Source organism: Sorex araneus, chromosome 3 (genome assembly GCF_027595985.1).
Source record: "Sorex araneus isolate mSorAra2 chromosome 3, mSorAra2.pri, whole genome shotgun sequence".
Lineage (NCBI taxonomy): Eukaryota > Metazoa > Chordata > Mammalia > Eulipotyphla > Soricidae > Sorex > Sorex araneus.
This window is the reverse complement of record NC_073304.1, coordinates 189566374-189581609: the sequence shown is the minus strand read 5'-3', so window position 1 is coordinate 189581609 and position 15236 is coordinate 189566374. Positions and strand designations below refer to the sequence as shown.

Here is a 15236-nt window from a genome sequence, read left to right as displayed (position 1 = left end):
TCCTGAATGCAGAGCCAGGAGTGACTCCTGAACATTTCCAGGTGGCCCCAAAAACAAACAAACAAAACTGTTACACACTGTCATCCCATTGCTCATCGATTTGTTCAAGTGGGCACCAGTAATGTCTCAAAATTGAGAGACTAATTGTTACTATTTTTGGCATATCCAATACACACGGGTAGCTTGCCAGGCTCTGCCGTGCAGGCTCCATACTCTCAGTAGCTTGCCAGGCTCTCTGAGAGGGGTGGAGGAATCGAACACGGGTTGGCTGCGTGAAAGGTGAACGCCCAACCTCTGTGCTATTGCTCCAGCCCCAAACAAACAAAAAGAAACCAAAAAAACAAAAGAAACAGGGGGTGGGGTAGGGGAGGACACCCTTAAGGTCCTAGTTTAGGGGCTGGAGAGATGCAGCAGGTAGGGCGTTTGCCCTGCATGTAGCCAACCTGGGTTGGATCCCCGGTACCCCATATGGTTCTCTGAGAACCACCATGAGTAATTCCTGAGTGCAGAGGCAGGAGTAGCCCCTGAGCATGATGTTGGGTGTGATCCCAAGACCACTGTAGCACTGTCATTCTGTTGTTCACCAATTTGCTCGAGTGGGCATCAGTACCGTCTCCATTATGAGACTTGTTACTGTTTTTGGCGTATCAAATACGCCAGGAGCAGCTTGGCAGGCTCTGCCGTGTGGGCGGAATACTCTCGGTAGCTTGCCAGGCTCTCCAGGGCATTTGTACACGGTCAACCAGGGTTTAGCCCTGTACACAGCTGGATGTGGCCCAATAACAAAGAAAGATTAAGTAACTGGCTTAAGCCTACATAGAGAGGTAGAAAATGAGAAAAGTCAGTGGATCCAGGTAGCTCCCACAACAAAGGCTATGTGCCCAGCACCAGCGAGAGAGTACAGAAGAGAAATACTTGCCTCACACACATAGCAGAACCTGGTTCCGGTCCCCCAAGGCCAGGCAGGAGTGGCTTAGAGCCAGGAGTAAGACCTGAGCCCCAGAAAAATCCAACAAAACCCCTAAGACTACTCTGGTAGGTTTTTGTAAACATATTTGAGTTTGAATTCCAGATGATCTTGTTTAGGATCTAACATACAACAAATCATGATTGCTAAATGAAATAACCTCAGTGTATGAGGACAAAAGAATCTGATTCACTGTTGTTTTTAACCGCTTGCATGTATTATTTAGACAAAAACTAAAACAAAAAGAAAAGAAAAAAAGAAAAGGATCAGGGGGCCGGAGCGATAGCACAGCGGGTAGGGAGTTTGCCTTGCACACGGCCGACCCGGGTTCAGTCCCCGGCATCCCATATGGTCCCCCAAGCACTGCCAGGAGTAATTCCTGAGTACAGAACCAGGAGTAACCCCTGAGCATCGCTGGGTGTGACCCAAAAAGCAAAAAAAAAAAAAAAAAAAAGAAAAGGATCAGGGAGATGGCTCTGAGGGCTGGAGTGCATGCTTTGCAAGTAGGAGCCCTGGGTTTAATCTCCAGCACCACACAGAACTGAGTACCACTCAAGCACCAATATGGTAGAATCCTGAACACCACCAGATGTGCTGCCAACCCCCATCCCCGCCAAAGATAACAATGACAACAACAACAACCTGGAAACAATTCTAGACATTGTTTCCATAGACGAAAACCACCTCCTGTGGCTGTCCTATCACACTTACCCATTTGTTTCTGTGGTTGACGTGGGCACCATTGGTTGCCAAGAAAAGAGCTGCTGCCTCATTTCCTGCTCCAGCAGCTCGCTGTAGTAAGCAATTTTCTAAAAGAAAAAGGATATATTCCCAATGTGCATGAAAAAAGGCATCAACTCCCATGAGCGGCTAACCTGTCCTTCTACCATCCTTCCTGACTGTCAAACCCACGACAGAATCAGAAATCATTTTTCCCCCTCTTTCTGGTTCTTGAGCCACTCCCAGCTGTGCTCAGGGATCACTTCTGGAAGTGCTCAAGGGACCAGATGAAGTGCTGGGGGTCAAAAGGCTGTATTCTCATTCCAGTACCCCACAACCATCTAAGTTCACATAAGTACTCTGCATGTGGACACAGAGGTTTTCCAGTGTCACTGCCCAGGACCAGAGGTGAATTACGTCTATTGAGGGTGAGTTAGAACAAGTTGTCTAGTGCTACTGACATTGCAGCCCAGATTTTCTGTGGTGAGGAGCAGACCACATGTCACTTAACACATAGCAGTATCCCTGGCTTCTGTACACTAGATGCCAATAGAATCCCCAACCTTATTTTGAAAACCAAAGAATTGCCTACTTGGATCACTGCTCATTATCCAAAGTGTATTTCTATATCAGAAATAAAGAGATTGTGTTCTTGAAAAATAAATAAATAAATAAATAAATAAATAAATAAATAAATAAAACTGTCTAAATATTCTTGGTGGATGCAAGTGGGGGGCACTTCTGTCCCTGCCTGAAAACCACTAGGCAACACGAACATTTTGAAATCACTGACCTTATAGTTTTTCCAGAAACAGATTATTTTAAATGCCTGTTTTATTTATTTTTGAGTTTTGGGCTACAATGAGCTGTGTTCAGGATTTACTACCAGCTCTATCCACAGGACTCAGCAGTGCTCACAGACCATATGCAGTGCCAGGGATTAAACCTGGGACAGCTGTGTGCAAGGCAAGTACCTTACCACTATGTTCTCTCTGCACTTTTAAGTTTTAATTCTAAGCTCTTAAATATATTCTTTGCTTGGAAATGTTTGGCTTAACACTATCTTTTCAAAATAAAAATCATAGAAAGCAAAAAAAATACACTTTTTTTCATTTCCTCTCACAATTGTTTTAATTCTGGAACAAACATCATTCTATTAAAATTTATTTCCCAGGGCTACAGAGATAGTACAGTGAGTAGGGTACTTGCTTTGCATGCAGTCAATTGTGGTTGGATCCCTGGCACCAGACATGGTCCCCAGATTCCCACCAGGAGTGATCAATGAGCACAGACCCAGGAGTAAACCCTGAGTACAGTTGGGCATGGGTCTAAAACTAACCAAACTAACAAACAGAAGACATTTCAGGGACCAGAGAGATAGCTCATGGTCTGGAGCACAAGCAGAAGCCCTGAGTGTGACTTCAGGCACTTCTGATGGTCCCCCAAGTACTACTAAGACTGACATCTGAGCACTGATCTTGTATTTCCCAAGCACTACTGGCAGGGCCTCCCTGCCTGCACCCCTCCCATGCCAAAAATTTCCATTTCCTTTTTTTGTGGAAATAAAAAATCACATGTCCTCCCACTATACTATTTGAAAGCTCAAGTTGAATTAGGAAAGAACACAGAAGGTAGGGTGCTTGCCTTGCACACACCAACCTGGGTTTGATCCTGGAACCCCCAGAGGGTTCCATGAACTGAGTACAAGTTAAGTGTGGGCCAAAAACCCACCCCCTCAAGGCAAAAAAAGGAAAAAAAAAACACGAAAAAACCCACCAGAAATAAAAACAAGGTAGCAAGATAGGTCTAAGTGTTCCTTTACATTCAAACCACTTTCCCCCTTTTCTCTCAGAGAATGTGATTCTATCCCTAGTTATTTTCTCTTGATAATTTTCTCCTGATAATACAATTTTTTATTCAGGTAGTCTTTCTGGCATATATAAAATTACATAACTCCCTATAGAACAAAGATAATCTGTGACTACTAAGACATTAAAATATTGAAAAACAGTGGGTTAAAATTACCACACATATGATAAAAAATGAAACAAGAAAATAACAATCCTGAACTTGTATTAAAACTCAAAGTACAGAGCCAGGGAGATGAAACAGCAGGCAGGGTGCTCGCCTTGCATGAGGCCAGCCCAGTTCAATCTTGGCACTCCATATATGATCCCCTGGCACAGAGCTAGGAGTAGGTGTGGCTCCCAGAGACAGCAGAGGACTTAAGGTGTGTGCTTAGATGAGGGCAGTGCAGCTGATCGATGGAACCACAGGGACCCTACAGTGCCACTGTGCATAGACCAGTAAGCCCTAAGCACTGCCAGGGTGCCCCATCCTCCCCCCAAACTATGTTAACATATAATGATTTGCGATTTCTGAACTAAAACAGTTTTTGCCTCCTCCCCTGATTTAATGCATCTTTAACGCTTCTGTTTATATTCAAGATATAATCTACCCAAACAAAAGCTTTTTAGGATATAATTTTTTGTTTCTGGGCTACACCCAGCAGTGCTCAAAGGCTACTCCTTGTTCTGTCCTTAGGAATAACCCTTGGCAGTTCTTTGGAAACTTTAAGTGGTGCTGAGGAACAAACCAAGGTTGGCTGCATTGCAAGGCAAGTGCCTTTCGTCCGGTACTATTTCTTTGGCTCTGAGATATAACCTTTCTTTTTTTTGGGGGGGTGGGGGTAAGGGAGTGGATCTTGGGCCACATGAGGCGATGCTCAGGGGTTCCTCCTGGCTCTGGGCTCAGGAATTACTCCTGGTGGGGCTCAGGGGACCAGATGCCAGCAATCAAACCTAGGTCAAACTGCGTACCTGCTATACTATTGCTCTGGTCCCCCTGGGAATATAATTTTTAAGAAGGTGAAAAGAGCTTTAAGTCCTAAATATGTGAAATGAAGTAAGTAAATAAAAGTGGCTGACTGATTTTATGGTGGGGTCTCATGTATGCAAGCATGCACTCTACTACTAAGCACATCCCTGGCCCCAGATAGGTTTGTTCTAACTTAAAGGATTATGAGTCTGGGCAAATTTTCTAAAGCAAAAAGATAAAAAAAAAAAAAAAAAGGCAATTCAAATTTTCACTGTAGTTAAAAGTATATGCAAAATAATTTTCATAATAAAGGCATTCAGTTTCCAATCCTGAGTAAAACGGTGATGGACTATTTCATGGGCTTCCAGACCCTACATATCATCTCTTAGGGGTATGTACTTTACCTGTCATTGTATCGGGTGCATTCGTGTTGCTGCCACGCTGAATAAGTCTGGCTGCAAAGCTGTTTTCATCGAATGAAGTTCCATTGACCACAGGCAGGTCTTCAAAGGGGTTCACAGACTGGTCAGAAGACACAGTGATATACTGCACAGCGAGCCACAGAGCTGTGCTGCCCTCGTGGTCTTTCAGCTCTAAATCTAACCTGAAATTAGGAAGCAGTGTGAACAGCAAACACAATCTCAGACACTCCATACCGCCAACAGCCTTACTTCTTCCTCTTCACTCTTTCTGAAAGACTATTTTCCCTTCCTTTCTTCAACAGGGGCCACACCTGGCAAAGCTCAGGGGCCACTACGGGCTCCCAGCAGTGGAGCAGTCATGTACTGCTCATGATCAAACTCAGGTCCCTGCATAGGCTGAGCGTGTGCTTGAACTCTTGAGCTATTTCCCAGGACATGAAAGACAAAAAAACCTTTGTGGGGCTGGAGCGATAGCACAGCGGGTAGGGCGTTTGCCTTCCATGCGGCTGACCCGGGTTTGATTCCCAGCATCCCATATGGTCCCCCGGGCACCACCAGGGGTAATTCCTGAGTGCAGAGCCAGGAGTAACCGGGTGTGACCCCTCCCCCAAAAAACCTTTGTGTTTTTTTGGTTGTTGTTGTTGTTGTTTTGCTATAACTCACAGTGTGCAGACCAATCCTGGTGAGATGCTCAGAGGACCAGGCAGTATTGTGGCCTGAACCTGAATCTGCATGTAAAGCACCTTCCCCAGCTCTTTGGGCGTCTACCTGATCCGTGAGGAAGTTCTTTTGTTTTTATTCTTGGCTTCAGGGCCACACCCAGAAGTGCTCGGGCTAACTCCTGGCTCAGCACTCAGGGATCACTCCTGGCAGGTTTGGGAGAACATATGGGATGACGGAGATCAAATCCCGATTGGTAGCATGCAAGGCAAGCTCCTTGTCTTCTGTACTATTGCTTGACCCCATCAAAGTTTGTAATTTCACTTTTAGGTATTAAAATTTTTAATACAAGAATTTAAAACACATTATTTTTTTCACTCACAAAACCACCCTCACAACTGTTTTTTGCAACTCTCATCTTTCTACGTACTGTTTACATTGCAGCAATTGATTGAAGACATATTCATTTCTGGCCATGATAGACAAGTGTAAGGGAGTCCTGCAGAATAAAAAAGAAGACATGTCCAATTGAGCACCACTCCTAGCAGAAAGCAAACTCAACACCCAGGCAGAATAACAATACACTCTTAAGAAATTTCACTCTACTGCAAGTGCCCTGGCAAACAGAAAAGGCCCTGATCAAACCTCAAAAAACTCCAAAAAACCCAAGTAAATTGAATTACTAGTACATTACCATTTATTCAGTGGCAAAAAGGACAAAAATCAATAAACATAAAAAGCTCTCCAAAAGCACTTTTGAGACGAGAGCAATAGTGTAGCAGGTAGGATGTTTGCCTTGCATGCAGCCAACCTGGATTTGATCACCGGTATCCCAAATGGTCCCCTGAGCCCTGCCAGGAGTAATTCCTGAATGCAGAGCTAGGAGTAACCTCTGAGCACTGCTGGGTGTGGCCCAAAATTTAAAATAAAATAAAACGTCTACCACAGACATGCAATTCTTGTAACTGTCCTGTAGAATCCTGAAAAGAATTTTTAGGGCTTTTGGGGGACACATCCATATTTGGTGTATCAAATGAGGTGTCCAGGATTAAACATGGGCCAGCAGCAAGCAAGGCAAGCTTCTCAGCCCCTGTATTATTGCTCTGGTCCCTAAAAATAATTTTTCTTAGGGCTTATAGCTGAGCAGAACATGTGCTTTGTGTATGTTAAACCCAGGTTTAATCCCTAACACCACACAGAACTATTTTTTTCCTTCCCATAATTTTCTGTTTTACTCTAATACATTCGAGTGGTAACAAGTAGGAGCAGATTAAAATGTCATTTAATGCTCTTCTTTTTTTCATTCAGCCTTATAGCACCCTGGAGCAGACTGCCACTACAGAGCCCAGAGACCCCCAAAGCTACTGCTCTCCCAGGTGACCACACCGCCAGGCTGTACTACACTGCTGTAAAATTAAAAAAATCAACAAAAGAAAAAAAAAAAAGGACACGATTTTTTTCCAAGGGGGGATAAGGTAATTTCATGGTTTTTTTTTTTTCTTTTTTGGGTCACACCCGACGATGCTCAGGGGTTACTCCTGGCTCTCCTCTCAGGAATTACTCCTGGTGGTGCTCAGGGGACCATATGGGATGCTGGGAATCGAACTCGGGTCGGCCGCGTGCAAGGCAAATGCCCTACCCGCTGTGCTATCCCTCCAGCCCCTAATTTCATGTTACTGAGAGTCATAAACAGCTATCTTATTAAATTGCTTATTATTATCATGCAAATCTACTTCCCAATACTGACAGTATAGCTTTACAGAAATATATTTTCCTTTATTCTTCTAGACCGAGCTAACATGTTTACAACAAATAATGTTAATGTTTCCTTTCCCATTTACTCCATGTTTGCTTCCCATTACCCCACCTCAGTTTTCTTGTCAGTGTTTGAAGTTACATAGAAATATAATTTTTTAGAGGATTTGCAAGAGTATAAAAATAAATCACAGGGGCCAGAACAGTTCAGCAGGTAGGGTGCTTGCCTTGCAAGTGGCTCACCCAGATTTGATCCCTGGTACCCTGTTATGATCCCCCATGAACCAGCAGGAATGATCCCTAAACACAGAGTCAGGAGCAAGTCCTGAGCACCAGTGGTTATAGCCCCAAACCAAAAACAAAACAAAACAAAAAGAATTACAATGATGGGGGCTGGAGCAATAGCATAGCGGGTAGGGCATTTGCCTTGCACGCAGCCTACCCAGGTTCGATTCCAGCATCCCATATGGTCCCCTGAGCACCGCCAGGTCTATCAGTTCACTGAATTATCATTAGTACAATGTTTGTGATATGAATAAAAATTAAATGGAGGACCCAAGACATAGTACAGTCTTTAGGATACTTGTCTTACATGTGGTCAGCCTGGGCTCAATCCCTGGAACCACTTATGGCTCCAAGAGAACAACCAGGACTGATCCCTGAGCATAGAGTTAGGAGCAACCCCTGAGCACTGCCAGGAGAGGCCTAAAAGTCTAAATAAATAAAGCTTTAATTGAAGGACAGACAGCTCAATATAAGTGCTTATACTGATCTTGGGCTGGAGCGATAGCACAGCAGTTGGGCGTTCGCCTTTCACGCAGCCAAGCCGAGTTCGATTCCTCCGCCCCTCTCGGTGAGCCCGGCAAGCTACCGAGAGTATCGAGCCTGCGCGGCAGAACCTGGCAAGCTACCCGTGCGTATTGGATATGCCACAAACAATAACAATAAGTCTCTCAATGAGAAATGTTACTGGTGCCCGCTTGAACAAATCGATAAGCAACGGGATGACAGTGATAGTAACAGTGATACTGATCTTAGCATGGCACGGTCCTCCAGATGGAGATCCCCAAGCACCCAAGGACCACTCCCCAACAAAACAAACTCAAATACTCCAATCAAAAAAGTTTTTTTGGGCCACTCCCACCCCCAGTGGAGCTCAGGGCTTACTCCTGGCCCTGTGCTCAGGAATTACTCCTGTGGGCTGGGGGACCATATGAGATGCTAGGGATCAAACCTGGGTCAGTTGTGTGCAAGGCAAGTGCCCCACACACTATACTATTTCTTGGTCCTCTCCAAATTTATTTTGTTTTTTGTTTAGGGAGCCACATTTAGTGGTGCTCAGGGATCACTCTTGGCTGGCTCAGGGAACTATATGGGGTATTGGGGATCAAACCCCAGGTCAGGGGCTGGAACAATAACACAGCGGGTAGGGCATTTGCCTTGCACGTGGCTGACCCGGGTTCGATTCCCAGCATCCCATATGGCCCCCCGAGCACTGCCAGGAGTGATTCCTGAGTGCATGAGCCAGGAGTAACCTCTGTGCATTGCCGGGTGTGACCCAAAGAGCAAAAAAAAAAAAACAACAAAACAAAACAAAATAAAAAACCTTTAAAAAAAAAAAAAAACCCAGGTCAGCTGTGTGCAAGACAAATACTCTACCCACTATTATCATAGCTCTGTGCCAATTTTTATAACTGAAGGCTAGCAAAATAATACAGGGGCAAACAAGGTATGTCCCAGATGCAGGTTTAGTCCCTGGCACTGTGAGGCCAAGCAGCCTTGCTTCTTCAGTCCCCAGGACCAAACTACTGGCTCAGCTGGCTGAGAATCACAGGGAGTGGCCCTGGATGCCCTGATCACCATTTGGGAGGCAGTGCATAAAAACAAAAAAGAATGATGAGGCGGACTAAAAGTAACATTAAGGGCACTGGCAGAGGATCTTGGGCACTCCAGTGGTGGTGAGGTGGTAACTGTACATCAAAACCATAAATGTTAACATAAAATAAATAAACCAAATAATGTTGAATTAAAGAACATGAAGTATGGGGCCAAAGAGATATAACAGCAGGCAGGGTGCTTGCTTTACACACAGCCAATCCTGGTTTTCAAAATGGTCCCCTGAGCACCGCCAGGAGTAATGTCTGAGTGCAGAGTCAGGAATAAGTCCTGAGCACATCTGGGTATGGTCCCAAAACAAAAACAAAAAGAACATGAAGTTCAAGTCTGCCAGTTTGTGTGTTCCATAAAATCACCTTTGGGGTGGGGGTTGGGAAGAACAAATGAGACAGGGAGGCCACACATGGCATAATTCAGGCACTGTTCCTGGGTCCATGCTCAGGAATGAGCCCTAGAGGTATTTAGAAGTATTCAGGGGACGCCATCAGCCACTTGTGATGATACTTGTTCAACTGAACCAAGGAATCAGTGCTGCTTGTATGGGGGTACTGGTGGGACAGGGACATATGTGGTGCCAGGAAGATCTTTACTGTATGTGATGCTGGGGAGACTATATATAGAGCTGTGGACTGGATCAGGGTCACTGGGGTGCAAGGCCAATGCTATAACCTCTATACTCTCTGGCCCCATAATAACCCTTGAGAACAAAGGAGCACATAGTAGATGAGATAAGGCACAAGCCTTGCATGCTGCTGATCCCAGTCCTAGTCCTCGCACCCATATGGTCTCCCAAGCATGACCAGGTGCAGCTCTGTCAGAGTGACTTATCTCCAGCACCTTAGGACCCAAGCAGTGCCGCAATGGACCCTAGGGCCCTTGTCATGAACCACCAAGTCAAATTGCTGGACGAGCCAGCATCATATGGGTCAACTCTCCCCCAGGGGACTTTCCTCCCCTGGCCTAAAATAAATCCCCCAAACTGAGAATAGTGTTAAGAGCTATCTACTTCCCAACTTACCTGCCCTTGCTGTCCTGCATGTTGGGGTTGGCACCAGCCTGCAACAGAGCTTCCGCAATCTGTGCCATGTCAGACATCACATCGGCTGAATGTTTCTTTGAGCTGTATAATGCTACAAGGTGCAATGGTGTCTCCTGGGCACCCAATGTAGCAGCATTGACAAGGGCCCCATTCTTAATAAGGAAAGTGGCAGTGAAGAGATCTCCTTTGAAAGAAACAAGAAATGGTCACATGTGACAGCATTCAGGACAAACAATTCTGACCAATGTTTTCTAAAAAAAGCACTAGAACTACAAATAAAGAGGGACAACCAAGAGACGGATATTTTTAAGTAGAAACTCATCATCCAGATCATGAAGTAACTTACTCTAGTTCAAAAGACCTTTAACTTCTCATTACCTAACATTATCCACCCTGCCCCCTTACCTCAATCGCCAAGAATACCAAGCTTCTCTCTTCAAAGTCCTCTCCTAGCAAGCAGTTCTTAAAAAGGTTTCTAAGATTCCTACCAAACACATGGATTTCAGTCTTAATCTGTTGTACTTGTGTACAGGTTCCTATTAGAGTTAGGCCATATCTAATTTATTACACAAATTTTAGTTGTTGTTATTGAAGAAAACTTGCTGAGAGGAGCCGGAGCAACAGTAAGGCATGTAAGAGCACTTGTCTTGCATGCAGCCATCTGGAGTTTGATCCTAATATTCCATATAGTTCCCCAAGCAAATGTAAAGCCAGGAACAACCCCCGAGCATCACTAGGTATGATGGGGGGGAAAAAATCCACTTTCTGAGAATGATGTGAGAGGTGAGAAAGAAGGGAAGTATGTGGGATATAACTCAGTGGCCTGCTTTGTGTGTTTGATCTCTATCATCTCAAAACAAGACAAAATATGGCCTGTTCTTCAAGCCCATACTCTCCCTAGAACACGTATCTCACTTGCTGGTCTCTATCTCTTTGATTCTTCAACTCTAGAGAAGCCCGTGTTCTCTCCTGAACTCGAATTTCCTCCCTTTCTCTCCCCATGCATCCCTCTAAGTAATTTTCAATAAAAATGGGATTTCAATGGGGGGTGGGAGGGATGCTGGGTTTATTGGTGGTGGAGAATGGGCACTGGTGAAGGGATGGGTTCTCGAACTTTGTATGAGGGAAACATGAGCACGAAAATGTATAAATCTGTAACTGTACCCTCACTGTGACTCACTAATAAATAAATTAAAAAAAAATGGGATTTCGCACGCGTGAGGCCTGGACTTGATTCCCGGCTCCATTAAAACATAAATAAATAAAAGAAATTAAAAAAAAATGGGATTTCAAAAAAATAAATAATAAAATACAATACTTATAAGTTCCATCTAAAGGCCTGAGAGACAGCACAGGGATTAAAGTGCTTGTCTTGCATATGTCAATTTAGTTTTGAGCCCCAGCAACAGTTGATCCCCCAATCATTGCTAGAAGTAGCCCCCTACCATGGCTGGGTAGAGCCCAACCCCCTGCCTACCCTCCACCCACCCTGCATGCAGAAAGTTTCATCTAGGGCTGGGAAGATCACAGTGCTATGCTCGAAGGACACATGTTAAAGCTCCAAGTCTGATCTCCTGCACTTTATGAGTCTCTAAGCACTGCTGGAAGTGACCCCCAAACACCAGGCCAGGGAAAGCCCTTACACCCCAGGGTATCTAATGTAGCCTCCAGAAAAAAAAACAAACTCAAAACCCCAAAAGTTTCACCTACTCCATTCATTGACACTGGCAGGAAAATGAGGCATTACTGTAATGACTCATTCACATTAAAAGTACTCCTAATGTAACAACTGAGATCTTTAGAAAATCCACTTATAATTTTTAGTGAAACTTTTTTTTTTTTTTTTTGCTTTTGGGTCACACTTGGCAATGAACAGGGGTTACTCCTGGCTCTGCACTCAGGGATTACTCCTGGCGGTGCTTGGGGGACCATATGGGATGCTGGGAACTGAACCCAAGTCGGCTGCGTGCAAGGCTACCTGCTATGCTATCACTCCAGCCCCCTAGTGAAACTTTTTAACATAAGTTATTCTTTTTCATTGCCCATTATAAACAGAATATAAGATAATATAAACAGAAACTTCATGCTGTTCCTATCAGTGATGGCATACACAAACATTAGAAAATGTTATAAAGGAATCTCATATTTAAGAAATAAATGAGGCTAATTTTATTAAGCCAAAAAAAAAAACCAAAACTTAAAAAAATATAAACAAGTATATATCTTACTGCTCTGATCCACTTAGTCAGAGAAGATGGTATCCCTCTGGCTATTTAATTTATACTTGGTATTAGGATGTCCATTCACCATTAGTTTATTCTAACACATGTCTTTATTAAGAGCAAAATATCTTAATAAAGATCTTCATTAAATATTCTATCATTAAAATAAGGTTAACAGCTAAATCCTAGTATATTACTCATTAAACCATTTGGGGAGGTCTAACAGACTAAAGCTCAAGTTTGAGATGGAACTGTCAAAACAATGTTGAGAAGAACTGGAATTGGTGATGGCATTCCAACTCCGGGGCCTGGTAGGAGACGAGGGCTTGATCCTACCAAATGGCTGGTACTCACCATATTAGGTATGCTACTAGGAATACTCTGATTCTCTTAACAGTGAAAAAATGAGGTCATCTTTATAGATGAGGAAAAGGAGAGGCAGCATGACTGACCGATTCAAGGCCACAACGTATTTGGAGCACCAGGATTTAGTAGAACAAAATACTTAGTTTAACTGAATTTCAATGCCAGTGCTTCGTGCATTCCACAAGGCTATAATCTCCCAAATTAGCATCATTCAAGTTAATCACACCCACACTAATTCATAGGCTTGCAGGCAAATCTGATTAATTCAAAGTCAAAGATTTAAGTGTCTGAAAACAATCATCAAAAATGCCTCACCAATTCTTGGCAATTCCTGTAACTAAGCAATCACCAAAATATTTAATAAATTGTCAAAGATGTTTGTTCATCAAACATAAGAATTCAACTCCCTAAGAGGAAAGAAATATAATCCTGAGGTTGTTTTTTAGTAACAAGTAATTGTTTCCAAAATAAACATCACAGACACTAATAGTATGGGAAAGAATAATTCTCTATGTGGTGGAAACTTTCCCTACATGAACACGTACCCAGTGCTAAGAACCCAGTGGCTTTGCACAGTGGAGAATGGTGCTTGGGAAAAAATGTATCTGCTCTTGACACCAATATACTCTAAGGACTTCCTTCCCAATGATGAATAAAATTTTCCTCTTCATCAGCCAACAAGCTTAACAGTTTAACACACGGGTTGGAAGGATATTTATATTCAAACCTTTCCCAGAAAGGCTGGGCAAATCTGCAGTGTTTGAAGGAACTATATTCTCCAAAGAAGGAGCAACTTCTGAATTCCAACTGCAATTCAAAACTGCAGCAAGATAATAGCATGTATAATAATGTCTAATTGGAAGGCCCTGTTGACACTACGGACAACTTAGAAATAAGGCAGAAGCAATGAATTTTGTTTCTGGTTTTTTTGTTTGTTTGTTTGTTTTGAGGCCATACCCAGCTGTGCTCAGGGGTTACTCTGGATCTGTACTCAGCAATTACTGCTGGTGGTGCTCAGGGAATCATAGGGGATGCTGGGGATCAAACCCAGGTCGGCCTCATACAAGGCAAGCACCCTACCCACTGTACTATCTCATGAGCCACAGAGGTAGTAACTCTTTAGTCCCTCCTCTGACACACTGATCACAAATTCTCATTTATACAGACTGTGAATACAAATTCCAAAAGTCTTAAGAAAATCCTGAATAGTGCCAGAGAATCTTAAAAAAATTACTTAGACAAGGCCAAAAGATAGTACTTCAGGTGAAGTGCTTTCCTTGCAGATCTTGTCTGATCTGTGTTCAGTCCTTGGCACCACATATAGTCTCTGGAACACCAGAAGTGATTCCCGGGCACACAGCCAAGAGAACCCTGAACATAGCCAGGTGTGGCCCCCAGCTCCACCCACAAAAAACATTACTTAGACAAAAATATAAATATAGCAGAGGAAAGCATAAAAACAAATGTCTTACCTCTTTGGATTCCTTTATGTAACAAGCTCCAGCCATTCTTGTCCACCATGTCCACATCAGCCTTGTGACTAACCAGTGTGGAGGCAATGCTCTCTAGTTTTCGTGAAAGAGCTAGATCTAAGGCAAGATCTCCATTATGATCCACTTCATTCAGTTTCCCTGGGAGCTACACAAAAGAAAAACTAGTAAATGAGCACTCAGGAGAAAATAGAACTGATTTTCAGTTTTCTCACTATATTTTTAATTTTTTTTTTGCTTTTTGGGTTCTCACCCAGTGGTGCTCAGGACTTACTCTTAGCTCTTGTGCTCAGGGATCACTACTAGCAGGCTCGGGGACTGCTGGGGATGCCAGGGATTGAACCCAGGCCACCCATGTGCAAGACAAGGGCCCTACACACTGTACTGCTCCTGCCCCAGTTTTCTCACTTTAACCACTTAGGTGTCATCTCTCTTTTTGTGCAGGGTGGGGGTTTTGGACCATAACAGCAGTGCTCAGGTGCTATTCATGACTATGCTCAGGAATGAGGAACCATATGCAGTGCCAGAGATCAAGCCTCCATTAAGTGTCATCTCACACAAATGTCCAGTCTTGGGGCTATAACAATACTTTATCCCCAAATTTAACTGAACTAAAACACTTCTTCAGGACATGTATCCTTTGAGAAAGCACAGAATTAACAGATAGCACAGAGCAGACACAAACACCAGCGAAGACAAGAACCAAGACGTAACACTGGAGAAACAGCTCTAAGGGCTGGAGCACAAGCTGGGCAGGTGCAACCTCCCTGCTCACTACTCAGTATAGCCCTGGAGGACCCAACACCACTGAGAAGCCCCCAAATCTCCCCCAGAAAACAACAACAAAAAGAACCGAAGAGCAAATGCAAACACATGTGCTAT

At 43.7% G+C, this 15236-nt stretch overlaps 1 protein-coding gene across 1 annotated transcript in view; it reads right to left on the bottom strand.

Annotated features, from left to right (window-relative positions):
- ANKFY1 (ankyrin repeat and FYVE domain containing 1) overlaps nucleotides 1-15236 on the bottom strand; it is an 83889-nt gene that overhangs the window by 30628 nt on the left and 38025 nt on the right. The window contains exons 7-11 of the mRNA XM_055132071.1: nucleotides 14337-14502; nucleotides 10256-10460; nucleotides 6017-6085; nucleotides 4909-5108; nucleotides 1679-1776 (exon numbers count right to left, since the gene is read on the bottom strand). Coding sequence (XP_054988046.1) covers nucleotides 1679-1776; nucleotides 4909-5108; nucleotides 6017-6085; nucleotides 10256-10460; nucleotides 14337-14502 — 738 coding nt within the window. The remainder of the gene's footprint in view (nucleotides 1-1678; nucleotides 1777-4908; nucleotides 5109-6016; nucleotides 6086-10255; nucleotides 10461-14336; nucleotides 14503-15236) is intronic.